Source organism: Panthera onca, chromosome A2 (assembly GCF_046562875.1).
Source record: "Panthera onca isolate mPanOnc1 chromosome A2, mPanOnc1 haplotype 2, whole genome shotgun sequence".
Classification (NCBI taxonomy): Eukaryota; Metazoa; Chordata; class Mammalia; order Carnivora; family Felidae; genus Panthera; species Panthera onca.
In genome coordinates this window covers 21,014,091-21,042,041 of record NC_138340.1, presented here as the reverse complement: position 1 = coordinate 21,042,041, position 27,951 = coordinate 21,014,091, and the positions used below count along the sequence as shown (strand labels likewise).

The 27,951-nt window shown below is 49.1% G+C and overlaps 1 protein-coding gene across 1 annotated transcript in view; it reads right to left on the bottom strand.

Moving 5' to 3' along the window:
* The window catches only part of DNAH1 (dynein axonemal heavy chain 1), a 72,102-nt gene that overhangs the window by 35,177 nt on the left and 8,974 nt on the right, over window positions 1-27,951 (bottom strand). Inside the window, exons 8-27 of the mRNA XM_081794949.1 lie at window positions 14,974-15,131; window positions 13,999-14,210; window positions 13,085-13,383; window positions 11,554-11,704; window positions 10,573-10,766; window positions 10,252-10,477; window positions 9,635-9,754; window positions 9,254-9,336; window positions 8,008-8,149; window positions 7,356-7,511; window positions 6,774-6,972; window positions 6,441-6,694; window positions 5,722-5,934; window positions 4,060-4,224; window positions 3,230-3,351; window positions 3,024-3,129; window positions 2,345-2,524; window positions 1,558-1,698; window positions 775-938; window positions 472-585 (exon numbers count right to left, since the gene is read on the bottom strand). Of these exons, the coding sequence (XP_081651075.1) occupies window positions 472-585; window positions 775-938; window positions 1,558-1,698; window positions 2,345-2,524; window positions 3,024-3,129; window positions 3,230-3,351; window positions 4,060-4,224; window positions 5,722-5,934; window positions 6,441-6,694; window positions 6,774-6,972; window positions 7,356-7,511; window positions 8,008-8,149; window positions 9,254-9,336; window positions 9,635-9,754; window positions 10,252-10,477; window positions 10,573-10,766; window positions 11,554-11,704; window positions 13,085-13,383; window positions 13,999-14,210; window positions 14,974-15,131 (3,399 nt within the window). The remainder of the gene's footprint in view (window positions 1-471; window positions 586-774; window positions 939-1,557; window positions 1,699-2,344; window positions 2,525-3,023; window positions 3,130-3,229; window positions 3,352-4,059; window positions 4,225-5,721; window positions 5,935-6,440; window positions 6,695-6,773; window positions 6,973-7,355; window positions 7,512-8,007; window positions 8,150-9,253; window positions 9,337-9,634; window positions 9,755-10,251; window positions 10,478-10,572; window positions 10,767-11,553; window positions 11,705-13,084; window positions 13,384-13,998; window positions 14,211-14,973; window positions 15,132-27,951) is intronic.

The following is a 27,951-nucleotide window of genomic DNA, read 5'->3' as shown; positions in this document are numbered from 1 at the left end:
CCCAATTTGAAAATTCAACTGCTGCTAAGTACAAGTGGCCAGAGGAAATGACTGATTATTTTAGAAGAGAATTGTTCACTGTACAAAAAGGAACAGGATCTTGTTTCTCTCAAGATCAATTTTTCTGGTACGTTGAAAGAAGGCTTTCACTGATGAAATTAGTAAAGCTCATCCGTTAGATGCTTACTGAGTGCCACATGTGTGGCTAAAAGCTTTAGACCTTGGCTGGCAAAATTCTCATAACCACCCTGAGGAGGCTGCAGAGGAAACTGGGGCACGTAGAGTTGAGTCACCTGTTCAAGGTCCCTCAGCCTATGATGGGCAGAACTGGTTTTGAACCTGAAACCCCTGCTCCTAACCTTGCACTGTTTTGATGACTGATAGTACCTTGTGGTTCCCAAACTCTTAGGCCAGCCAGAGCTGGAGGGAGGCTCCCAGGGTAGGAGGGTACATGGGGAGGGGGATGCTCACCTATCGGTCAGGGGCGTGATCACAAGCCTCCCGCTGTTGCCTAGGTACTCATAGCCATAGATGAACTCGGCATTCACAGCCCGGATGTACAGGTTGTTATTCATCCAGTAGTACCTAGCATTTCAGGGAGATGGGTTCCCAGGTCATGGGGTCCATGGGCCACTGGGTATGTGGCCAAGGCAAGGTGGGGAATGAGGGCATCAAGGCCCCCTGCCCAGCTTGTGCCAGGGCCTAATGTAGACTGCCTCTCCACCCTGCCCTGGCCCTGGATACGGCCGGGCCCAGGGGCCCCTGCATCCTCACCTCAGCTGTGAGATCCACTCAAAGTCATTCACACTGACTATATTCTCCTGGATCAGCTTGCTCACCACATCCTTGGCATGGACCTCAATGACAATTAGTGCTGATAGCACAGCTCGTTGCATGCGGGACAGCTTCCCCCGCACCAGGGCCACCAGGTCACTGAGCTGCAGGAGCGTGGGGAAACTGTCAGATATTGGCATGATCACACTGCAGGTAGGTTTCCCCTCCCTTGCACAGATGGTGGGCTTCTGCCAGGAATAATCTCTATTCTGGGGGCCTCTTATGGTCTAGGATGGGAAGGGGCACAGAACTAGGCAGGGAGAGGGCAGGTAGGACATTGGCCACCTGGGAAGTCTGGCAGGAGAGCAGATAAAAGCAGAGGCACATGCATGGCATCTGCCTCCCTGCAGCATACAGTGTCATCTGAGCCTCTGAGAGCCAGCTGGTGGAGCCTGGCAAGGGGCTTGAGGAAGGGGTGTGGTGAGGAGCCGGTGTACAGACTAAGGAGAGCCCACGGCACAGTGCAAGAAGGCCCCAGGTGTGTGACTCTCTCACTGACCATCAGGAGAGGGGCACTTGCTTGGGCTCAGAACTCTCCTCAGACCTCCAGTCTCTTCCACCAGTGGCTGGTTCTGAGACACTCATCTCTGGAGGTGTCTGGCCTATTGCTCTTTAGATCTCACTCCAGGCCCCTTACAGGATCAATATAGGAAAACGTCCTCAAGGGACTGGGTTCTCCCAGGGTAAGGGGTGCATGGGGGGGAGCAGATAGTGATCTCCCACCTGCTGAGCAAGCTGGGGGAACAGCTTGGTACTGAGATTACCGGCCTCCAGGGCCTCTGCCACCTCCATGGTCCAGTGGGTCTGGCATCCAGCAATGGTCACCTGGCCAGGCCAGTTTAGAACCCATTGGGTCCTGGGCATCTAGAAAGATAACATAGGCAGGGCTGACCCAGGCGGCTGTCAGCCCCAACCCTGCATCCTCTTGTTCGCTTCAACTTCATCTGTGCTTCTAGGCCCAAGTAGTTAATTCCGCCTCAGAAGCAGAGAAGCCATTAAGCTCTAGGCCTCCTGGCAGAGTCATTTGGGCAGAGTCATCATTTCCTCAGCAGAGGAGACCTTGCAACTGAGGGGTGGGAGCCTAGGATCAGGGAACACACAGTCCTGGGTTCAGATCCTGACTGTCACTTTCAAATCACATGCCTTTGGGCAGAGAACGGCTCTGAACTGACTCTATACGATAAGGCTTAACACCTAGGCGAGCTGCTGACCATGGACTGAGGGAGATAATATGGGGGAGGGCCCCGGTCAGGCCAGGCTCACAGTGAGTGCCTGAAACACAACCACAGTGGTTGGTTATTATCAGGGGCATGTCTCATTTTGGGAGCGTTTTCAGACTCCTCCTCCAGTAACCTCAAGGACTGCCTGCCCCCAGAGAGCCCCTGGCTCTGCTCCTGCGAGCAGCAGTGGTCAAGGCAGAGCTTGAGGATGAGGCCAGCCGGCAGGCAGGCAGCCCCGTGATGGAGCAGGGAGGCACAGAGGTTGTGTCAGCATGGGAGGCACGGCTCACTGTGGGGTAGGCCTTGATGGCCCTCTCGATGATGTCCCGCACGCTGGCCTTCATGCTGCGCTCCACCTCCCGCAGCCAGTCCTCCACGTTGCTGGATGGGTAGATGGAGAAGGACAGCTTTACCTCTTCACCCTCTGCTGAGTACATGTGTGTGATCTCCAGGTCCTCCTGGAACAGCAGCTGTGGGCAGGGACGGGGCAAGAGAGGCCTTACCCACTGTGTGCCCGGTGGGGTGGCCCGACCACCATAGCCCCAGGGCTGGCCCTGCCCCCTCCACCCACTCCCTCAACTGCATGTGTGCGGGATGGGCCTGCCTTGTCCCCAGCTGCGGCCCAGTCCACTTGGGGAAGGAGGCGGAGCCTGTGCTGTGTGTCCCCCTTTCGCCCAGGCTTGTGTGACCTCCCTTGGAGACACAGATGAGATGAGGTGATTCAGGAGCCTCTGCTTCCTGGGTCTCTTGGCTCAGCCAGCACCTCAGTGTACTAGAGGGACAGAACTCCCCTGAGCTGGGGGTTCTACAGCTGCCCTTCCTCCCACAGGCCCCGGCTGTCTCCAAAGGCCAGGAATCTCACTCATCACCTCATTTCCTGCTAAGAGGATTTGGGGCCAGAGAAGAGCTGTCCTCCTTGGGAAGGTGCCCCAGAACTCCAAGGCCTGAGCCCCAGGCCCAGTTACCCACCCGGGCAATGTTCTCAAAGCACTTGCGCAGATGGGGCTGCACGGCCGTGGGGTCCTTCGTCTGGGACAAAATCTCAAGTAATTCGTCATCTGACAGGAAGTAGAATCTGCCAGGGGAACAGGGTGAGGGAGCGGGTTAGGCAGCCTCTGTGCCCCAGCCTCGTGGGCAGATACTGCCTGAGTGGACACGGGCCAGGTGGTGCCCACCTGGGGAAGGCGCCCCGCTTGGTCTCCAAGTACTCGCTGAGGCCCTTCTGCACCATATCCAGCAGCTTGTTGCAGTCCCGCAGACTGTCCAGCAGCCTCTGGTCAGAACACACGTTGATCACCTGCATGGCCCAGGCCAGAGAGAAAGTAGAAGTGAGCATGGTCAGAGGGCACCTGGATGGCTCAGTCGGTCAAGCGTTCTACTTCGGCTCAGGTCATGGTCTCGTAGTTTGTGAGTTAGAGCCCCAAGTCCGGCGCTGTGCTGACAGCTCAGAGCCTGGAGCCTGCTTTGGATTCTGTGTCTCCTCTCTGCCCTCCCTGGCTCACACTCTGACTCTATCTCTCAAAAATGAATAAATGTTTAAAAATTAAAAAAAAAAAGTTAGCATGGTCAAACTGGGACACGGCAAGGTGGGCTCAGAGGGCACGCATGCTGGCCAGAGACCACCAATAGGAACTGGGAAGGAAAGAGGGCAGGAAAATGGCCCTGAGCCAGGGCCCACATTCATCACCCCTGTCAATCCACAGAAAAAAAGTCTATAGTCAAAAACGTTAGGGTTAAACAAAGCCAAGGAGTTTGATTTGTTGCAGGACTTGTCAGAGACTTTAAAATGCTAATGTAGACTGCAAATCTGCAAGAAGAAAACCAACTGTTGTGTTTCTGAGGAGTATGTCTTGAGACTGGGGAGTCCAATCAGGGAGACACAGGACTTGGGACTTGTCCTTCAGTCTTACTTGTTCAGGGAGAGAAGAGACCAGGAGGCTCCCAACAATGTAACCAGGGCCCTCAGTGGTCCCAGCTGCCCCCTCCTATCCCCATGTGAGCTCGCCTCCCGGTTCTCGTAGGCATTCTTCATGATCTTCCTCCAGATCCGCTCCATTGTCTGGTAGCGCTTGCTCTCCACAGGCAACTGCCGATTGATGTCCTCAGAGTTGAAGATGGGCTCCAAGTAGAGCCAGGACCGTTGACAGTTCAGCCACTCCTCCAGCACCTCCTGGACAGGGCATGGACTGTCAGGGCTGGGGTCTCAGTTGGGTCCTGTCCTCCATGACCTAGAGATTTCACCCCACCAGAGTGCTCAGCAGACCACTGGACACCAGAGCCAGCATCCACAGGTGAATCTCTAGATGACACTGCCAGTCACGGGACCTCAGGGAACAAAGGTTGCACAGAGGCCCTCCCCTCCAGATAAAGTCAAAGTGCCCCACAGGACACCCAAGCCTCCAACAGGGGGGCTTTCTCTCTTCCTTACGAGAGAAACACACTCACACCAGTAAACCCTGAAGTAACAGAGGGAAGAGTCCAACACATGGAATGTCAGACCAGTCTCCTTTCTCGGAAGGACTTTTGGATTTATGACCCCAGGATTCTCTGAGGTGTCTTGAGACCTGAGCATGAGATCCATAAAATGCTCTCTGAAACATGAGTCCAAGAGTGAGACAGCTTCAAAACAAGCCACTTTCTACTTCTACCTCCAAATCCTTCTTTAAGGATTTATCTCTTTTCCTATCAGTGCAAATTCCTCCATTCATTCATTCATTCCTTTCCTCAAGAGATGTGTGTGTTTCAGCCATTCTGTGCTGGGCCTGTGCCACACCCATGTGAGAAACAGAGGGAAACAGGATATGCTCCCTGCACTAGAGGTGTCCATGGTCCATGAAACAGCTAGTTCTGCCTCTGAATCACCAAGGGCCCAGCAAGTGTGATGGGCTCTGTAAGACCTACCAGGGGCCATCTTACAGGTGGTTGTGGGGGAGTCAGTGAGGGCTGATGGATGCTGAGCCTTGGAGGGGACGGCAGGAAGGGATGAAACTTCAGGTGGAGGGGACAGTGTGACCCAGGGAGACCCAGGGACAATGCCGATGAACTCGGGCATCTCTGAGTGATCCAAGGAGCACACGGATAAGACCTCCTCACTTGGCTCCTGGCCTTCACTGGAGGTTTCTGAACAGCTCCCAGGAAGGTCCCAGGGAAGGGACTGTAAGAATCATACCAGTAGGCCTAGCCCCAGGACAGTCCTCCAAGGCTCTGCAGACAGCTCTTGCCTTGGCCTTGAGAGCCCCGGAGAGGGGCAGTCCCCAGTGCCCCCTCCCTCTGAGCCAGCTCCAAATGAAATGGAAATGGGAGGCTCAGGGCAGAGAAGAGAGGGCACTGAGGAGCCTCAGGGCCTTGTGGCAACCAGCCCAGAAAGTTTTGAGACTGAAGGTGCTAGCCCCAAGACCAGATGCCTCCTGAGCCTCTCCCTAGCCATAGTAGCAGACCAAACACTAGCCCTACCCTCACATCCTGAATTGCCTTCTCTGGCAGCCGAACCTCAGAGATGGACAGCCTCATACTAGCTGTTCTTCTCTGAATGAGAGAAGCCTGTCAGAGCTCTAGGAGCAGGGCAAACCTGGGCAAGGCACTCTGCCGATTTGAGTCCCACCCAGACGCCATAAAGGGCTGCCTCTGTGAGGGCTGGGAGGGGTGAGTGAGGACAGGGAGAGCCCACCTGGGTCAGCTTCAACTTGTTTTCCCAGGAGTTGATGCGCTGCTCGAAGGGCTTCTTGTAGGGTGAGAAGGACATGCTCTGGGTCATGACAATGTGGTCATCAAGCAGCTGTGAGGCCTCATCTGGGCTCTTGAGGATGTAGGTCTCTGTCTCCTTGTAGGGCAGCACATTGAACAGGATGGTCGACCACTCCTTCTCCATCTTGTCCAGTGCCTGGGGTGGGGGGCGAGTCGAAGCTGGGTCCCAGGAAGGAGCTGGCCCACATGCCGCATGACCAGCACTGGGCAGGGAAGAGCAGGCTCTGTCCAGCCTTGATCGTGGCCCTCTGGTAAATATTCTCTGCTTGTCTGGTTAACAAATCCCCCGTGGGCCCTAGTCCGAATTTAAGGCCAGCTGGTATGCACACACGTGCTGCATGTATTGAGAGGAAACTAAGAAGTTCTGGTCCCAGTTCTAGCCCTTACTGGCTATGTCACCCTGGACAGGTGCTGAACCTTTCTGAGCCTTAATTTACCCATCTGTTATCAGCTCTTTCCTGGGCCAAGAAGTATTCGAGAGGAGTAAATGAGTAATAACAACGCACCAAGCACTTTATGTACATGATTGTTCACCAAATAGAATGCACCTCAACCCCTGAGCCTAGTGAATGACCCCAGGGATGGGGCCCAGTACTGTCAAACTCCTGTGCCTTCAGGCAGGGCCTGCTGGTGGCCACCCACCTGCTCAATGGCGTATTCCTTGCCAGCCACCTCTGCCACCTTGCTGATGCTCTCGATGTGGTCCTGCAGGTTCATCTCGAGGCAGCGGGCAAAGGTCAGGTTGGCCTTGGGCCTGACATTAATGTTGATCTCATTGGACAGCACCTCCCAGTGCCGGTTCCGCATGCCAGGGTTGCGTAGCCCCTGGATCAGTGGGATGTATGGCTTGAACTCCTCGATGCGGGCCCTGATGTCTAAGGCCACTTCCTGGCAGGCTGCCAGGCAGAACAGGCAGGTGTGAAAAACAGCCAGCACAGGCAGGGAAAGAGGGGACAGGCCGGCTTGGCTGCCTACCTGGGATGTCCTTGAACTGCTTCACGCACTTGTGCATGGTCTTAAAGGACTCGATGACATTCTTCTCCAGCTGCTCAGAGTCGATGGCTGACAGGGGGTCATTCATCCAGCTCTCAGACCAGCGCAGCCAGTCAGAGGCTGTGGTCCAGAGATCCAGGAAGGGCTGGAACTCCTTCACCATCCTGGAGAGCTTGTCGTACTACAGGGGCAGACGAACCAAGGCTGTCTTGGGGTGCTTCCTGGTCTCTGTCCAAACTTGGGCCAGGTCCCCTCCCCCTCCTTACTCCTAGCTGCTGTCCCTGATCCTGTCCCCATGAGCCCTGGCCTGGCCTCCCTTCTTCCTGATGCACACAGGTTCTGGGCTCTGAGTGGCTCAGCAAAACCTCCTGCCTGGTTCCAACTGTCCCCTTGCCCTGAGGGCCAGGGCTGAGCTATTCCCTCTCTGCAACCTGCTCAGCCCCACCCCCCAAATGTCAGGGCCCTGCCACCCAGGGCCCAGCTGGGTTCAGATACGGCCACAGACGCTGTGGGCTCTTCCTTGAGCCCTGGGGGCTGCTGGCTGGAGTGCCACAGGAGTCTTACATTGGTGATGGGCAAGCCGAAGATGCGCTCCCGGTTGTTGTACAGCATCGCTAGCTGCTGGCAATCCTTCAGCTGCTTTTTGACCCGCCGCACCTCGTTGGCAATCTCGTGTGCTCGTGCAATCTCCACATGTGTGGTGAAGCCAGCTACCACCAGCTGTGGGCCGAGGAGCTGGGGTCAGAGGCCTCTGGGGCCCCAACCATGTGCATGCGTTCCACCCCCCCCCCCCCCCCACACACACACACACAGAGGCCCGAAGTTCCGAGGCGTCAACACTTCCCAGTTCTGGGGGCACTTTCTTCTCCTGGAGTGAACAGCTTCCTGGCCCATCACAGGCAGGCTAACCGCCCCAGGGTAACACAGCAAGGTCAGAGGGAGACCCAGTACCCTGAACACTGTGCCCATTGCCGCCCGGGGCTCAGAGGACACAACAGAAGAGCTGGGGCTCTTTGCAACCTTGAATTTTCTGGACCTTGCTGCCTAGGCACCCATCCAGCCTTTCAGCCCATTCTTTCAGCCGTTCTTTCATCCACCCACCAGTTCATCCACCAAACATTGCCATAGCCCCTCCTGCATACATAAAGCCAGGCCTGGGCCCGGAGCACATGTGCGGTGGGGAGCGAGTCCTAGAAGACCCCTCAACTGGCCCCACCTGCAGCCCTTCCAGCTTCTCCTGGAAGTTGTTCTGATCCATGATCTGGATTTTGCGGAACTTCTCCTCATCTTCTATATGCTGCTGCTGCACCATCTCTATCTGCCCAAGGATCTTAGAAGGCCAGTTGCTGGCAGCCCATCTGGATGGTGCAGGGATGGAGATGGGGGGAAGGTCACAGCTGAAATCATAGGGTGACCAGGCCAGACAGGGACACCCAGGGTTAAGGGGAGAATGGAGGAATCCAGGCGGCCGCTGGAGCCAGCCAGGGCCAGTAGAAGTAGAAGTGAGCTGGAGGCAGCCATTGCCACCATCAGGGTTGGAGGCAGTCCCTGCCCTGTGACTGTGGTCTGGGAGCTATGCTCAGCATCCAGGGAGATGCAGGTCCAAGGTGCCCAGTGCAGTGATGGGGCAAGAGGGAGAATGGGGCTGGAAATGAGAGAGGCGATGCTGAGTTTCCCTCTTACATTCTAGGGTCTGGAGGGGCCTTACCTCCCATGAGACAAAGCAACAGCCTTTAGTCTCTATTTCCTTGGTGACCAACCAGGGCCACCAGGCTAACTTCCTTCATATCAGACCAATTCCCTTTGCCTGGCTGATGTGGGGGCCCTGTAGGATTCGAGAATTCTGCCTAAATCTGGCCTAGCAATGCTGACCTTGCGGGAGGCCCACCCTGGGCACCAGGATGCCCTGGAGGGTTGATGCTTGGGGCTCTTGGCAGGGTTCCCAGGAGATAGTTCCAACCTTTCCCAGGCCCTGACATTCTGAAGGCACCCCTAGTCTGTGAGGCAGGGCAGACAAGGGGTTTCTGGGAGCAAAACTCCAACCTAAAGCCATCTCCCACAAGGCTCTTGAGTTGGGTGGAGACAAGCACTCCTCCCCAGGGACTGACCACCGGTCTGACTTTGCCTTCACTCAGTGCTCCCAAGGATCCCAAAGGGTCCCTACCACAAACAAGGGGATCCTAGGCCCATGTGAACATGTGTGTGTCAGGCTGACAATGGTATAGAGAATGGAGACAGGGTGAGGGGGCAGCAGGGTCCCTAGGCCAAGAGGTTCAAATGATTTCCTTCTGCCCCATTGGCCACCTGGCCCTGGCCCTGGCCCATGTGGAGCCATGGTCTCTGACAACTTGGCAGGCATTTCTGGTATAACACACAGCCTGTGGCCTCAGGGATATTTGAGAGCCATGTGTCTCGGCACCTCTTTCCCTACCCTCTGGGATGGGAGCCAAGCTCCCACTCACTTGTCATTGAAGTCTTCTGTGCTGAGGTTGTAAAGGAATTCATCCATGACCTGGTAGTCGTCCATGACCTTCACAATCCGCTCCTGCATGGACAGGTGGTAATGAGAACTGCGTGTGTGGGACCCCAAAGTGGTCAAGTGCTAAAGAAAGGCTGCTCTCTTCCAGAGAGGCAAGGCCTGGAATTGGGGAGCCCCAACCCAGCCCCCAACCCATACCTTCTGTCTGGCCTCCCAGACAGCATGGCTCTGAACGTCCACCATGCATCCAGCCTCATGACCCTCCAAACCTCCATCTTCTGGGTCTACCTCACCTCCGGCCTCCCGGCTCCTGATCTCCAAGCCCCCAGACACCAGCCTCTGGTCCCTCCTACACCCGCCTCACCTCTAGCCCCACCAGCTTCTCAGGGATGCCCTTCATCCACTCGCGAAGCTCAGCCAGCTCCTCGATGCTGTTGGGCTTCTCATAGATCTTGCGGCTGATGCTGCGAAACTCCTCACAGACCTGGCAGTGAGAGGAGGGGCTAGGGAGGCCATGCACCCTCCCTGGCCATTCCTGGGGCCTGCTCCTCCTTCCTGGACCCCCGTGTCTCCCAACAGGTAACTGCCGCCACCCCGCCATACCCTGCAGCTGACTCGCTGGGGAGCCAAGGTCCGCCCCCCCCCCCCAGCCTCCTGTGTCCAGTGAACACATGCATGGGACTCCTGAGGTCTGCACTTGCATGCCCTCAGTTCCCTGAAATGGCCTGTCTTTGGGAGGGGTTCCCAGGTCTTTCCAGGTCTATGGAGAGAGCTAACAGTACCCATTCCCTGAGACCTTCCACATGGGATGCCTCCCCACAGACAGGGTCAAGGCAGGGTGACTTCCAGATCCTCCCATCAGCCTGGGCATCTGCAGACACCCTGGCCCTGCCTAGGGACACCTTGTTCCTGGGAGTTCACCCTGTATGCAAGAGTGCATGTGCTGTTGCAGTCACCAGGGCCAGGTGGCTGGGCACTTACATTGTCCACCTCCTTGTGCAGGTTCTTGGCCAGGATGTCCAACATGGAAGTGGCCAAGGCCTTGCGCTTCTTGGACAGGCTCTGCTTGACATTGTCAACGTTGATGTAGAAGGGCCCAATGACGACACTGCTGGGCAGCGAGCTGTCCAGGATCTCTTTCTCCCGCAGGTGGGTAAGCACCACTTCCCGTACCTCCTCGGCTGATGGGCACTGTGTCTGGTAGGCCCTGTGGACAGTGGGCACACACGAGGGGCAGAGGGTGGTAAGTGGGTGGCCCGGTGTCACACCGACACACAGACACCCTCAGATGCATGCACGTACTTGAGAAAGGTGGTAATGTCATTGTTATTCAGCTCCAGATATTTTTGGTATTCCCTGGCATAGGCCTGCAGTGGGATCATGGCCTTGCGCACAGCATTGGCGATGACAGCCCGCAGCTCCTCCACCAGTGGCTCATGGAGCCCCACGGACTCCAGCAGGGGGTCACCGCTGATAAAGATGTCCTCCATCACCAGCTGTGGAGCCAAAGGCAGGGGGTGAGCCATGGGGCAGGCAGGTGGGCAGAGGGGTTGGAGATGAGACCCGAAGCCAGAATGGGCAGCAGTGCAGCCAATCACAGACAGCGTGGTGGGGGTCAGGGAGAGGGTTTGCTGTGGTGTCTCTGAGAGCGGGCTGTGGACTAATATAGGGCTGGAAGCCTCATGAGCCCGACCAAAGGGTAGCGTCTTCCTCTACCTGGGCCTGACTCGGTCCAGTGCCCAGGAAAGGAGCAGACAGGGCCACCAGGTCACCAATGGCTTTGGCTAACCAGCAGGGGAGACAAGAGGGGCCTGAAGTTCCAGAAGCTCTTGGGCCTGGAGCAGTGGGATGTACGTAGGTGTGGTGATGAGCAGGGACTTCTGACAAGGGGTCCTGACTGTGGAGGTCAGTCTGCACCCACATCTTAGCTGAAGAGAGAGGCCAGGAGCTGGGTGGGATAAAGAGGGTGGAATCTGGACGAGAACGGCTGTGACAGGGGTGGGTGAGTGAGCCCGGTTTGAACAGTAGGTTTGACACTTAGGCGCTTTGTGCCCTTATGCTAGACCTCTCCAAGTCTCACAACAAAATGGAGATGCTAATGGTTCTCAGGGCAGCTTGTAGTGAGGAGTAAGTGAGCCATTCAAGAATTAAAGGGCTGAGCACACTGCCGGCCAGGTGGGAGGCCTGTACGAAAGCTGAACCACTGTAATACGGTTAGCCTGCAGCTCAGTAGCCGCTAGCAGCCAGGGCAGCAGGGGCCCTGGCCTCGAGCTACAGTTGTACCTTCTCCAGCTGGGGCACCGTGTGCGTGGCCAGGATGCCCTTGTCGAAGAGGTTGAGCAGAGATGTCTCGAACTGCTCCAGTGACGTGCTATAGTGCACCCCTGAGCTATCCAGCACCAGGTCCACAATGAATAGGGGATTCTTCCGGGGCCTGTGGGGCAATGATTGGGCTGACGGTGGGCAGGGGCCTGAGGAGGTCTGCAAGCAGCAGACCCAGCCCTCTGCCCTTCCTGCCAGCATGATGGCTCTCAAGCTTCTCCATGCATGAGAAGTGCTTCCTCCCTCCTCCCAGAAACCTGTTACCAGAAAAACACTGGTAACTTAGTTACCAAAGCCTATTCCGTTTCTGCCACTTGCCCAGAGGTCCACTGGCACCAGGGAGATGGAGGGCCCCCCATGCGGTCCTGAGGTCATCAGGGCAGGTCGGCCAGACTATGGGCCCTTGTGGCCCCTGTGCTCTCCCTGGGAGGCACCATCTTTAACTTCAGATGCCCACCACACACCAGCAACCCTCAAGCCTAGATCCCAGCCAGGCTTCCCTGCTGCACTCTAGACCACCCTCCTGGACCTTTAATGGGCATCTCAAACATTCTGTGTCCCCTAACTCCTGCCAGCTCCCCTCAGGGTTCAGTGCTAGCTACGGACCCCAGGAGTCAGCTCATCTCCTCCCCTCCCCTCCTCCCACTGCACATCCTCCTGCAGCCCGGCCTGTAGCACTGCCACCCATGCATGGCCCCAAATCTGCTGCCCTCAGATCCCAGCCCCCTCTGTCATCTCCCTCGTCTAGCAATGGTAGGAGACTTGGTCATATTGTCTTCTGCCTCACTTGTCCCCACAAATCCAGAGCATCGTTTAATCAGATTATAACTCCCCTCTGGTGGCCGCTAACCACATTTAGAATAAATCTAGCCCCGGACCATGACCCCAGGAGGCTCTGTGATCTGGCCTGCCACTGCAACTTCTCCCACGCCATCCTGACCGGCCTTCCCTGCTCCAGCCATAGCTCTAGCCTTTCCTTCCTCGACCGCCCCGAGTTCTTCCTCCCCCTCCGAGCCTCTGGTCCCTCTATCGGCGCCCCTCCTTAGCATCTCTGCAGCCAGTTTCCTCACAGTCTCAGGTCTTCATTCAGATGACCCTGAACCCCTGGCAAATTCCCCTGCCCCACCCAGGGTCTGTCACACCCCCTGCCAAGATTGGCCATGACCAGCTACTGATTCATTTGTTTGCAGTCTCCTACCCGTGAGAGTAGGAGTCATGCGTCTCTTATTCCCCTAGAACCCCACCTGGTTCATGGCAAGTACTCAAAGAGTAACTGCCGACTGAGAAAACGAAGGTCACCAGAGACATGCAAGCCGGAGCTGGTGGGACATTCCCTGGCCACCAGGGCAGGGGCCAGGCTCTCCTTGCCATCCGAGACCTGGCAGTGCTGGGCACCCTCATCTTGGCTGCCCTCCTCCCCCCACCCTGCACCAGCCTAGCCCCTGGGGCCTAGCAAGGAGTGGCGGTGGGGTCACCAGGCACCTCCCCCAACCTGTAGGGGCTGTTGATGAAGTCCTCGCCCCAGACCATGTCGTCAGCGCAGTCGAGCACGCTGCAGCAAGCGTCGCTGATGAACTGCGAGAAGCTGGCCAGTGAGTCCTGCACCAGGAAACGCAGCGTGTCCTGCAGCATGTACTTGATCAGCTCCATCAGCTTGCGCAACTTCGACATGAGGTACACCTCCCAGTTGGTTTCGTAGAGGTTATACCAGCCCTTGCTCATGTCACGCAAGCTGCTACGCATGGCCACCTTGAGCGTGCTGATCCAGCTGTCCTTTAGGAACATCTGCACCTGGAGTGGCCATGGGTGGCATCAGGCGGCCGCCCCAGGAACGTGCTACCCACAGCTACGTGCACTGCTGTGCTGGGGCGGTCCCAGGACCCAGATGACCACGGAAGGATTTCCCCCCACCCCTACCAACCAGCACCCTCCTGTGACCCTGGGGACCAGGGATGCTCTGGGGGAAGGGGAAAGGGGACAGCAGAAACAGGACTTTTCCTCCAGCTAAGAAAGAGACAGAGACTGAGACACAGGAAATGAGCAGAGAAAGAGAGACACAGAATGAAACAGAGAAGGGGAGCTTTTCTCTGGACCATCTGGTGATGATCCCCCACAAGGCTGTACCCTTCTTCCCTCACACCCCAATTCTTAGGAGGTATGTGGGGTTCCTGCTCTCCTTTCCAATACAAGGGGTCTGCTTCAGAGGCCACCAGGGTTGGCTGGAAAGTGACTACCTTGGGCTTCCTTTCTTCTCTGGGATGAGCCATCTTCCTGGGAGCACCACCCCCCATCCTCCCACAAGGTCTAGGTTTTAAAGAGAACAAGAGCCCACAGCCTCACCACTAGCCAGTCAGCTCCAAGGCTCTGGCCTGTGTGCAGCCCTCCGTGCCCTTGATGACCACGCACCTGAGAGAAGGTCTGTGACTGAATCTGCTCAAACTCTTCCAGGCGGCTGTACTTGGAGAGGTTTGAGTGGAACAGGGACATGGCAGTCACCTTGTTGCACTCAGCCCGCACCTTGCTGAGGGCCGTGATAACCTCTGGCCGTGTAAGCAGGGACACAAAGGTAAAATCCTCTTTCTGCTCCCGGAAGGGGTACTTGGGAACACTCACCAGCCCTGCAGGGATGGCGGTAGAGGGCCAGTGTCAGATTGGCCTGGGACAACATCAGGGGTGTTGATGGAGAGATGCAACTCCCGTCTCCTCCCAAAGAGACACCCACGTCCCCAGAACCCCTCTTTTCCCAAGACCTTCCAGAGTGGCCCTACAGCTTCGCAATGAGCTGCCCACTCTGGGTGAGTAAATGAATCCCCTCCAGGCCCCTCTGGGTCACTGACCCCTTTGAAGTGCAGGAGAGTCACAGACCATCTCCCCCTTCACTCCCACCCATGCTGCAACATAACCCAGCACCAAGCGAAGGAGATGTGGGCACCAGGACCCTTGGAGTGCCCACCGCCCATGCACTGCCCCAGCTTCCTGGGCATTTCACAGGAATGAAATTCATGGGCATCAGGGAACTCAAAGAAAGGAAGACTTGGGGGAACTAGTGTCCTACTCTGAGACTCAGTCTGCCACAAGTCAAATGGGGCTGTAGCAATGCCACCTGCTCCTGCTACTGGAGGAAGGGCAGGCGGTATGTTCCTCAGTCAGACCATCAGAGCCCTTTCATCCATTTCTCAACAGTTGCTGTTCTAGTACACATTTACCTGGCTCCTTCAGCCCTGCTCACACTACTGGTTTTTAAAGGAGTCTTCATTGACCCCCACCCCGACCCTAGTCCTCCAGGCAGCTGGAGAAGAAGCACGGTGGGTGCTGTGAAGGGAGGGCAGGAGGGCTGTGGCCAGGGGGGTGGCCATGGGGTCTTTGTCCAACGCCCCTCACCTTGCCTGGGCACCTTCTCCTCCTCCTTCTTAGGCAGGGTCACGTAGGAGAACATGTCAGGCTTGGAGGAGACAATCTGGTCAAAGTTGATTTTGTTCATGCTGCGCTCATAGTCCAGGTTCACTTCTCTGGAGAGATTGCTGAGGTGCTCCAGAACGCTGCCAATGGAGAGGGGGGACAGGGACGTCAGGGGGCTCCATATATCCTGTCACCCCCACGCTGTGGGCTGGCTGGGGCCCACTCTCCTCTAGCGTTAACTAACTGTGGGCATGAGTTTGGGGCTTCCCTTCCGGATTCATGAGCACACCTCCCACCTGGCCCCCGGCCACTAACCTCCATCACCCTTGTCCCCTCCCTCTTTCATGCCACCCCCTCTTCCCCATCACATCAGTTCAAGTCTGCCTGTTTTGCTTCTCACTTCTCAATGTCATCCCGACAAGGCACCCTCCCTGCCTGGTCCCCTCACTTTCACCCCTGCCCATTCCAATCCACTCCCCACAAAACTCAAGTATAAGCACCTCCTTCTCTTGCTAAAAATCCATCCTGGGTCCCTGGGTCCCTGGGTCCCTGGGTCCCTACATCCTAGGATAAAGCCAAACCTCTTCCTGAGCCCCAAGAGGCGCTCCAGCCCCTCCTTGTTCTCCTCTCTGGTCACCCCACCCCAGCCACAGGCAGCGCTGAGCTCTCACCTCATAGCCTTCGCATACACTGTTTCCTCTGGTGGCCACACCCTGGTTGACCCACTCCTACTTCTGCCTGACCAGCCCAGGCTCCCCCCTTAGGGTTTCTATCTAAGACGAGCCTTGCCCCCTCTGGATGAGGGCAGCCTCATTTGTGCCCCCAAAGTGCCTCCCCAGTCCCAGTGCTCCTGACCCCCTAAGGGCATTTCTTTCATACATTCCATTCATTCACTGTTGTTCCCTCAGTCAGCATCCTGTTCTCCCCTTACTTTTTCCAGGACTCAACTCAAATGTTACCACCCCAGTGAGGCCTTCTCTGACCATCTAATGTAAAGGAGCCCCTCCATGATATCTCTGTTCCCTTGTCTTTCCTGGTCTCCACAGTACCTATCAAAACCCTGAATCACCTCATTTTCTTATTGTGTGTCTTCCTGGCCAGACTGAGAGCCCAGGAGGGCAGGCCCTTCATGGGGTGCGTTCACTGCTGTGCCCCTGTGCCTGGCACAAGAGAGACACTTGTCACACACATGGCTGCCTGCCTGACATCCACTTCCTCCTAATTGGACCTGACTGCTGCTCTAGAACTCTCTCCTCTCTCACTGGACTTCGAGGAAGCTGACAAGTCTGGGTTAGCTCTGGGTTATCTCACCTGTCTAAGCCGGTCATGGTGGAGCTCAACCTGCTAATTGGCTTAGGAGTGGGAATGTGACTCAGTTATAATCAACAACTGACGCCGAGCTGTAAAATCAAGCCCCCTTGTCCCATCTTCCTCAAGACAAATGCTCCAGAGTTCCCTGTGAGATCAGAGGCAGTACTTCTCCTAAAATCACATCTCTGCCCAGCTGCTTCCTCCATTACATCCTGTGGCCTTCACTCCCTTAGAGATGTCTCCTGAGAGGACTTCATAAAGAACTCAATTGTATAAGAATCCCTCAAAGCGGCTCTGCTTCAAGGGAATCCAATCTACGGCAGGACTCAGTGGACTCTGGACTTTGTGCTTCGGAAACTGCTGCTGCCATCCCGCCTGAGGATGAAGCCAGCACACCCTGGAGACAGCCCCGGCACACTAAGCTGGCACATCCTGCACCCAGTTCCTAGTTACAGGCAAAACAGTGGATTCTCCTACTATCTAGGCCAATCTGAGCCCAGCATATTTGTTATGAAAGCCAAACACACTGCCAATGATACAAAACTCAAGAAATGGAATTCTGGACCACCAAGGTAATGGTGGCTACATCAATTCCAATTTCCCATCATGCTCTAAAAAAAAAAAAAAGGAAAGAAGGGAAAAAAGAAAAGGACAAATAGTGCTTCCTAAACCCTCACCTTTAGCATAAGCAGAATAAAGAAAATGCCCAAACTTCACATTATCTTTAGAAGAATAATCATCTGTTCCCAGTGAGCTACTACTCACCCTCCCGCTGCCAGCCTGCCTGGAAAACGAAGGCTTTCTGAAAAAAACTGTGCAGAAGAGGGGAGCAGTGGGAGCCCTAAGCTTGGTCTAAGATCCTACCAGCAAGACAGAAAGTCCACCCCAACTGCAAGAACACTGACTGAGTTCTGGAGAAGCAGAGCACTTAGGACAAGGAAGGGGCCTCTGTGCTTGCATTCAAGGTAACATTTTTCTTTTAAAGTTTCTTTATTTATTTTGAGGCGGGGAGAGGGGCAGAGACAAGCAGTCTCTGCGCTGTCAGCGCACAACCCAAATGACAGCGCACAACCTGACATGGGGCTCAATCCCACGAATCCTGAGGTCGTGACCTGAGCCAAAATCGAGAGTCAGACGCTTAACCAACTAAACCACCCAGGTACCCCCAAGATAATATTCTTTGAAAGGCATCATGACATTAAGGGGAAGGTAAAAGACAAGAAGAGGAGTACTTTGGAGATTGAAGGGTGATAGAAAAGGAAGCAAAAGTAAAAAATTAGAGTCTTGCAAGATAAGAGAGAACAAACAACTTGGAGGACAAGCCCTCTCTCCAACACACACACACACACACACACACACACACACACACACACATACACACACACACACACATCCACTTAAAAAAACAAACGGGGGCATCTGGGTGACTCAGTCGGTTAAGCGTTTTAACTTCAGCTCAGGTCACCATCTCACAGTTCGTGGGTTCCAGCCCCACATCAGGCTCTGCACTGTGCAGAGCCTGCTTGGGATTCTCTCTTCCTCTCTCTCTCTCTCTCTCTCTGCCCCCCCTCCACTTGTTCTCTCTCTCTCTCTCTCTCTCTCTCTCTCTCTCAAAATAAAATAAACTTAAAAAAAAATTTTTAATAGTTTGCTATCCTAACAGAAGAGGGCGCCCTGGAACTAGGAATCTTGTAAATCACCCCAAATCCCTGAACTGAATAGGTGAAAGTAACCACATTTACATAAAGCTACTGAAAGAGAGAGCACCTTCCCTGATGAAAATTCTCACCTATCCCTCAAAGAAAAAACAAAGACAGAGCAAAGGAAAACTAACTTCAAACTGAAGCAAATATCTTCACACAAGTATGTGGGCATGTGAAAAATACCTTGAATCCGAAACTCACAACTAAAACACAGAAATGGGCAAACAGCAAGATGGAGGAAACAAAATTATCTCTGGAAGGAAGGCAAAATTATGAGGTGCCTACGGAAGAATAAAGTCAAAAAATTTAATAAAGTAAAAAAAAATTTAATAAAATACATTGAAGAAAGGAATATAACCAAGAAAATTAAAATAAGGCAAAAAAAAAAAAAAAAGAACTAAAAGGGACAGAAAGTGGTTAAATTAGAAATAGGTAAAAAAGCAAAGCAAGATAGATAGATAGAGATATATAATGGAATCTGATAAAGAAAAACTGGATAAAGGAACACAACTAATATTTAAAACTATAATCCAAGAGAAATTTCCAGAAATAAAAGAATATCTCAATCTATGTATTTAAAAGGCCCATTTTGTACTAAGGAAAATTGACCCAGAATGATCAACTCTGAGATGTAAACTAGTAAAATGCTTAGACTTTAAAGATTGTTAAAAAAACAAACAAAAAACACCAAGGCCTCCAAGCCAAAAAATCAAACAACTTTCAAGGGAAAGGGAGTGGGACTGGCATTGGGTCTCTCAAAATCAACATTCAAAGCAAGGCAACAAAAGAGCAGTATTATTAAAAAAACCCAAAAACTCAAGCAATAAAAGTGTGAACCAAGAACTTTATTCCAATCAAGTTGTTTGTCAAGTTCTAAACATGCAAGAACACTAGGAACACTATAGCCTTGAACCCTTTATGAGGAATCTACTAGAAAAGTAGCTTCATCCAACCAAGAGACTGGTGAGGTTCAAGACATACTACCCCAAAATATGGTACCAAAATATGGTACCTTGGCATCTTGAATGTTTTAAGCTGGAGCAGTTTGAGAAACGGCCTTCCCCGGAAGCAGGTCATAAGACCCTCCTGTAAGAAGTGCCCTCCTTATACCCAGAGCACAGGACATCCTTAACTCCAAGATGGAGTGATGCCAAGTGGAATCCCAGTGAAGAGGCCTTGCTAAGTTTTCCTCAGTTTACTACGCTTAGCTCATATCTTTTTGTCTTGCCACTATCCCCACAACTTTCCACTTTTCATCAAACCTAGTGTAGGTTTAACCTCCTCAGGTCTTCATTTCTTTAAGAAGGTTCCCATGTTAAGGGAAACATGTAAATTTGCAAGCTCTTCTTTTGCTAACCTGTCTTGTATTACAGAGTCCCAGCCAAGAACCTAGAAGGATATAAAAAAGAGGATTGACCCCCTACCCCCCTTACCCTCCGCTACTGGATGATGGGAGAAATTTCAGAAGAAAAGGTTGATACACTTAATCCACTTAATTGTAGATTTAAGACTAAAACAGAGATAAGAGCTGCTGGCTGTCTCAGTCCATAGAGCAAGCTGTGAGCTTGAGCCCCACATTGGGCAAAGAGCCTACAATCAATCGATCAATCAATCAATTTTATTTTTAAAAATAAAAACAAAACAAAGATAAGTATGAGACTGGAAGAATATCATATTAAATAATAAGGAGAAAAAAGCAACTAAAAATGGGAGGAGAAAGGAATGAGGAAAGTAGATTAAAGTCAAGATTGTTACAAAGGAACACAAAGGGAGTCGAAGGATACCACTGAAACCTGACAAAACAGATATTAACTAGTTAAATAAGAAAGCAGGGGATTCGAGGCACTATAAAAGGTTTAATACAAAAGAAACCACTAAAATAAGGCACAAATATTCCCAAATACCAAAAGAAATTTAAAAAATGAAAGAACAAAGAAAATACATCATGCAAAGAAGGAAATACAGAACTGAGATCAAACATACCAGCTCTATAAATAAATGTGAACGTGCTTAACTCACTTATTACAAGAAAAAGATTTTTAATCTCACTCACAAAGTAAGATCTGACTATATGCTAATAACAAGAAACCTATGTAAAACAACTAACTCAGAAAGGCTAAAAACAGAGAGCTGGGAAAAAATGTATCAGAAAAATGGAAATAACAAAAAGCCAGGTTACAATTCTGATATCAAACAAAGTAAAATTCTGATCAAAAAGCATTTTACCTGATCAAGGACACTTTTTTTTTTAGTTTATTTATTTATTTTGAGAGAGAGAGAGAGCACGTGTACAAGCAGGAGAGGGGCAGGGAGAGAATCTCAAGCAGGCTCTGCACTGCCAGCACGGAGCCTGATGACACGGAGCTAGAACTCACAAACTGTGAGATCATGACTTGAGCCAAAACCAAGAGTCAGATGCTCAACTGACTGAGCCACCCAGGCACAGTCCTCAAGGACATTTTTTAATGCTAAAAGCCACAATTAGTAATGATAGTGTAACACACTACTCTCTGTGGGCAAAAATAAGTAAAGATACAGAAGACATAAATAACATAATCAATAAGATAGATTTTCTGGCATATATGTATATATAAAAACTCTTATACCCTAACTAGAGGGATACACCTCTTCTCACATGCAAATGGGACATTCAGCAAAAAACTGACTATATATTAGGTCACAGAGAAAACATCAGCAAGTTCTGTAGAGTAGAAATATTATAAATAACACTCCCTGATCTCAATGCAATTAAAGTAAAAATTATTAACAAATTTTAACAAGTCCTTTCCACATGGAAAATTGTGAAACCTGTTAAACAATTCTTTTTTTTTTTTAATGTTTATTTATTTTTGAGAGAGAGACAGAGAGGAAGAGGGAGTGGGGCAGGGGCAGGGGCAGAGAGGGACAGAGGATCTGAAGTAGACTCTGTGCTGACAGCAGAGAGCCAGGCTTGAACCCACAAACTGCAAGATCATGACCTGAGCCAAAGTCAGACGCCTAACTGACTGAGCCACCCAGGTGCCCCTAAACAAGTCTGTAATGAAATGGGAAATACAAACTAAATTTTTGGAATTAAAAAAATGAAATACTACATATCAGAATCTGTGGACTATTTTTTAAGCATTTATCAGAAGAAAGTTCATTAGACACATTTATAAACGCATTTATAAGCAAGAATGTAAATAAGTGAATTAAATTTCTAGTGCATGTGCACACACGCACACACACACACACACACACACTATAAACATAACAAAATACAAAATATAAGCCAAAGCAAGGGACAAGAAAGGAAATAATAAAAGTAGAAATTAATGAGGTAGATGTAGAAAACAGTCAAGTTAATAAATCAAATTCCTATTTTAAAAAAATTAACACACCAATCAAATCACTAAGTAACTCAATAAAGCAAAGAAAGGGAGAGAGCATAACTCTACACAATAAGAAGTGACAGCATGTTAACTAACTAGAATTTAAATAAAATTTGAAAAGAAAAAAAAAGGAGGTGATAAGGGGAAGTCAACATTGAAACAAAAAAATTGTTAAATCATAAGAGACCACTTTGCAAAATTCTATGCAAATGCATTTTAAAACCTAGAAAACATGGATGATTTTTTTAGAGAAAGAAAGTATGCCAAAACTGATCCCCAAATTGGGAATATAAGCTTAAATAGACCAATTCCTACTAGAGAACTATCCCACCAAAAACATTATGTCCAAATGATTGCAGAAGGGAATAACCAGATAGCCTCAATACACCAAAAATTGGTCCAGAGTATGGAAAATGAAGGAAAACATCAATATTCTTCTTATGAAGCAAGCCCCAAATCCCCTGCTTTCTAATTTAACTTGTTAATATCTGTTTTGTCAAGTTTAGTGGTATCCTTCAACTCCCTTCATGTTCCTTTATAACAATCTTGACTTCAATCTACTTTCCTCATTCCTTTATCCTCCCATTTTTAGTTGCTTCAAACCTGATAGAGACAGTATGAAAAAAATTATAGGCCAACATCCCTTCCATCAATGCAAAAGTTCTAGAAAGCATGCTAACCAATAGAACCCAACAATACCATATTTTTAAAAAATGATACGCCATGGCCAGATGGGATTTATTAAAGGAATACAAGATTGTTTCAATATTAGGAAATCAATTAATATAATATACAATGTTAATAGATCTAAGGAGGAAAATTATATGAATATCTCCATAAGTACTTTATTATTATTATTCCATATATATATATATATATATATATATATATATATATATATTTTTTTTTTTTTTTTTTTTTTTTTTTTTTTTTTAGAGAGAGACAGAGACAGAGACAGAGACAGAGCATGAACAGGGGAGGGGAAGAGAGAGACACAGAATCTGAAGCAGGCTCCAGGCTCCGAGCTGTCAGCACAGAGTCCGATGCAGGGCTTAAACTCATGAACAATGAGATTATGACCTGAGCCGAAGTCAGACACTTAACCAACTGAGCCACCCAGGCATCCCTCTCCATAGGTACTTTTAAAGGCTGTGATAAATAAACACTTAAGAAAATAGAAGTTTCAATGGATACATTAAATAAAGTCCCAAAGCTAGCATTTTCTTTTTTTTCTTTTTTTTTTAATGTTTATTTTTTGAGAGAGAGAGAGAGAATGAGAGCAGGGCAGGGACAGAGACAGAGAGAGACCAAGATAGAGACAGAGGATCCAAAGCAGGCTCTGCACTGAGAGCAGAAAGCCCAGTGCAAGTCTTGAACTCACAAACTGAGAGGTCATGACCTGAGCCAAAGTCAGAGGCTTAACCGACTGAGCCACCCAGGCACCCCTAAAGTTAGAATTTTCTTAAGGGGGAAACTTACTAGAGGTACCTCCACTAATATTAGGAACAGGTAGGGATGCCTACCATCTCCGCTACTATTCAATATTGTACTGGAAGTATTAGAAAATGCAATTAAACAAGAGAAAGTGATTAGAGGAATAAGAACTGGAGAAGAAAAAGTAAAATTCTACTTACAGGTAATGTATACTTAGAAAGTCCTGGAGAGGGGTGCCTGGGACGCTCAGCCAGTTAAGTGCCCAACTCTTGATTTCAGTTCAGGTCATGATCTCACAGTTTTGTGAGTTCAGGCCCTGAGTTCGAGCCCCATGTTGGGCTCTTCACTGACAGTGCGGAACTTGCTTGGGATTCTCTGTCTCCCTCTTTCTCTGCCCCTCCTCTGCTCATGTTGTCTCTATCTAAATAAGCAAACTTAAAAAAAAAAAAGAAAAATATAAGAAAACCCTGGAGAATCAATAATAAAACACATTCAAACAATTCAGTAAGGATTCTTTGTAACAGGATATAAAATTAGCATACAAAAATCAGTAGGAGCAATAGTAGAGAAAATCCCATTTATAATAGCAACAAAGAAGACAAAATAATAAGAAATATGCAAAACCTACATGAGAAAAAGCATTCCTGAAAGACACAAAAGTAGTCTTTTTTTTTTTTTTTTTTTTTTGAGAGAGAGCGCGCGCATGAGTGTGGGAGAGGGGTAGAGGGAGAGAGAGAATCTTAAACAGTCTCCACACTCAGCGTAGAGCCCGACACAGGGCTTGATCCCACAATGCTGATATCATGACCTGAGCTGAAATCAAAAGTCGGACACTCAACCAACTGAGCCAACCAGGTGCTCCCAAAAGTAGTCTTGAACAAATGAATGAACATTCTTTGTTCTTGGATAGGACAGTTCAAGATTCTAAAGATGTCAGTTATATGTAAGGTAATTAAAAAATATAATGAAACCCCATCAAAAATACTAAGTGTTTTTAAACTGGACCTAGAGGATTTGATACAAGGCTCATGGGAAAATAAGCATGCAAATTCCGATCAAAATCCCAACAACATTTTTTGCAAAAATAGAAAAATCCATCCTAAAATTCATATGGAATCTCAAGGGACCCAAATAGCCAAACGATCTTAAAAAAGAACAAAGTAGGAAGACTCACACTTCCTGATTTCAAAACTTACTGTAAAGCTGCAGTAATCAAAACAGTATACTGCTGGCATAAAGACATATAGACCAAAGGAATAGAATAAATAGTTCTGAAATAACTTCTGGAATATATATGGGTCAAATGATTTTTTACAGGGGTGCCAAGACCATTTAGTGGGGGAAAGAACAGTCTTTTCCACACATTGTGCTGAGAAAACTGGATATCCACATGCAAAAGAAGAAAGTTGGACTCTTATGTAATACCATATACAAAAATTAACTCAAAATGGATCAAAACTCTAATGTAAGAGCTAAAACTATAAAACTCTTAGAACACATCGGGAAAAGCTTCATGATACTGGACTTGGCAATGATCTCCTGGCTATGACAAAGGGAACAAAAGAAAAAAAGACAAATCAGAATTCAGCAAAAGAAAAGCCTTGTGTCCTGGTAACATAAAGGACACGATCGACAGAATAAAAAGGCAAACCATGAAATGGGAGAAAGTATCTCATATCTGATAAGGGATTGGTATCCAGAATGTATAGACAACTCATAACACTCAACAACAAAAACCAAACAACTAGATTCAGATATGGGCAAAGATTGTTAATAGACATTTCTCCAAAGAAGGATCTACAAATGGCCAATAAACACATGAAAAGATGCCAACATCACTAATTGTTAGAGAAATGCAAATTAAAACCAAAATGGAATACCACTTCACATCCATTTGGATGACTATTATACAGAGAAAACAACAAGAAAAGAAACGTTGGGTGAGGATGTGAAGAAATTCGAACTTTTGTGCCCTGCTGGTGAGAATATAAAACAGTGCAGCTGCTAAGGCAGCTGGATGATAGTGTCCCAAAAATTAAAAATAGGGCTTTGCAAATACTGCTGACGCCACCAAGAGCTGCCCTGTGCCACCCCGTCACGGTCAACTCCGTGATGGTCTTCGACATTTGCCATCAACCATGAGCCCTTGGGCCACGTATCCTTTGAGCCATTTGCAAAGTTCCAAATATAGCCAAAAACTTTTGTGCTCTGAGGACTGGAGCAAAATGGATTTGCTTATAAAGGTTCCTGCTTTCACAGAATTATTCCAGGGTTTATACGCCAGGGTGGTGGCTTCACATGTCATAACAGCACTGGTAGCGAGTCCATCTAGAGGGAGAAACCTGATGATGAGAATTTCATCCTGAAGCACACAGATCCTGGTGTCTCATCCACGGCAATTGCTGGACCCAACACAAACAGTTCCCAGTTTTTCATTCACACTACTAAGACTGAATATTTGGGTGGCAAGAATGTGACCTTTGGCAAGGTGAGAGAGGGCATAAATACCATGGAAACCAAGGAGTGCTTTGGGTCCAGTGATGGCAAGACCAGCAAGAAGCTCACCATTGCCAAGTGTGGACAACCCTAATAAATTTGATGTGTGCTTTCTCTTAACTACAAGACTGTTCCTTCTCCCATATGCTCATAATAGCCTATAATCAGTGCTCTCACTGCAGCTCTTTGGTTCCGTGTTTTCCTTACCCCCCTTCAAATCTAGTTAGATTGCAGAGTTAACATTATGATTATGAAATAACATAATGCTGTTTACAACAGCAACGAATAGAATTATCATATGGATAGCTAGTCCACTTCTGGGTATACACCCACAAGAACTGAAGGTAGGGACACAAGGAGAGATTTGTACACCTATACTCGCATTGTGCACAAGAACCAAAAGATGGAAGCAGCCCAAGTGCCCCTCAACAGATGAAAGGATACCTAACATGCAGTACTTGCATACAATGGAACATTAAAAGGAATTTTTTTCCTTTGAATGGAAAGAGATTCCGACGCACACTACAACGTGATGAACCGAGAAGACACTGCTCAGTGAAATAAGCCAGACACAAAAGGTCAAATCCTGTACGATTCACAGAGACAGAAGGTAGAACGGTGGTTGCCAGGGACTGGAGGGCAACGGGAATAGGGAGTTACTGTTTAACGAGTACAGAGTTTCGCAAAGTTCTGTGGATGGATGGTGGTGATAGTTGCACAACAATGTGAATGCACTTAATTCCACTGATCTGCACACTTAAAAATGGTTAAAATGGTAATTTTTACATTATGTCTATTTTGCCATAGTTTTAAGAAATAACTAGTTAAAACAAACAAATAAAACATGCCAGAATAGCCAAGAAAACACTGAAAGGGAAAAGCTACAAAAGTGGGGGCTGGTCCTACAAGACATTAAAAAATACTGTAAAACATCCATAATTAAACCACAGTTCAACTGCACAAATAGACAAATGGGACAGTGGAAGAGAGCAGAAAGTCCAAACATAGACCTGACTGCATCTGAAAATTACTGTATGAAAAAGGTAGCATCTTGAATCACTGGGACACAGATGGAGGTTTTAATAAATGCTGATGGGTGTTTAATAAACCACTTAATAAATGCTGGTCATTTAGAAAAAGATAAAATTGGATCCATACCACATACCATTCATAAGGATGGGCTCCTGGGTGGCTCAGTTGGCTAAGAGTTCAACTCTTGATTTTGGCTCAGGTCATGATCTCACATTCATGAGACAGAGCTCTGTATCAGCTCTGGGCTGAAACCATGGAGCTTGCTTGGGATTCTCTCTCTCTCTCTCTCTCTCTCTCTCTCTCTCTCTCTGCCCCTCCCACACTATTGCTCACATGCACTCTCTCTCTCTCTCTCTCAAAAATAAATAAATAAACATTAAAAAATAAGGATGGAACAAGGATATGAAACCATGTAAGTACTAGAAGAAACCCTCACGGTGGGGAAAGGCCATCTAACTGTGACTCAAAATCCAGATGTAATAGAAGAGATGATTAACAACATTGATTAGATAAATATTTTACAAGTTATATTACAAAAATTACCACAAGCAAAGTCAAAATACAACTGACAAACCAGGAGAAAATATTTACAACATACATCACAGATGAAGGATATCCCTAATACAGAAAGAGCTCAAAATCAGAGGGAGGAAAAGCCCAAAAGCCTGAGAGAAAAAAATGGGCAAAAGACACGAATAGACGAGTCACAAAAATACGTAAAAGGTGCCCTTAATCACATGAAAAGATGGAAAACACGTATCAGACTGATTTACCTTACTTATCTTCCAGACTGGCAGAAAATCACACAGCATGACAACAGACTCTTGGCAAGGCTGTGGGGGGAATGGCGCTCACACACTGCTGGCAGGTAAGCGAGATGGCACAACGCTTGCGGAGGGAAATTTGGCAACAGCTGAAAAATTACATCTGCTCTTATCTTTTGACCTAGCAATCCTGCTTCTCGCAATTTACCCTGAAGCTATCCCCAGGACAATATGAACATATAAATGCACAGGGTTTTTCACTGCAGTACTGTTTGTAATCGCAAACGGTCGGAAATGACCTAAATGCCTATATATTAGAGAACGGTTGAGTGAATGATGGTACAGGGCACATTCACACAATAGACTACTATGCAGCCATAAAAAAAGGATGAAGGAAATCTCAGTGAACGAGTAGGGATTGATGTCCAGGATGTATGTAAGTGAGAAAGGCAAAGGACAAAAGGGTATCTACAGTGTGCTGCCCTTCAAGTAAGAAGGAATGGTGTATAAGAAAATATACATGCTCATTTGTACAAGAAGAAATACAGAAAGGATAAGCCGGAAGCTAGTGCTACTGGTTAACTATGGGCATGTGGTGGGGACAGGGTGGACAGGGAAGATGTGGATAGGATACAATGAATGGGGGTGGAGAGTGACAGATCCGAGGATACCTTTATGAATACTACGTATCAGTGAGAGAAACAGATACACAGAATATATACATTATATACATAAAACAAATGGACCACCACCACATTGTATTTCATCAAATAAACATATCCCACTGAAGGGGGTGGAGAACTAAACCAAGTCGCTTGAATATAGCGACATTAATACTAAATGCCCCCA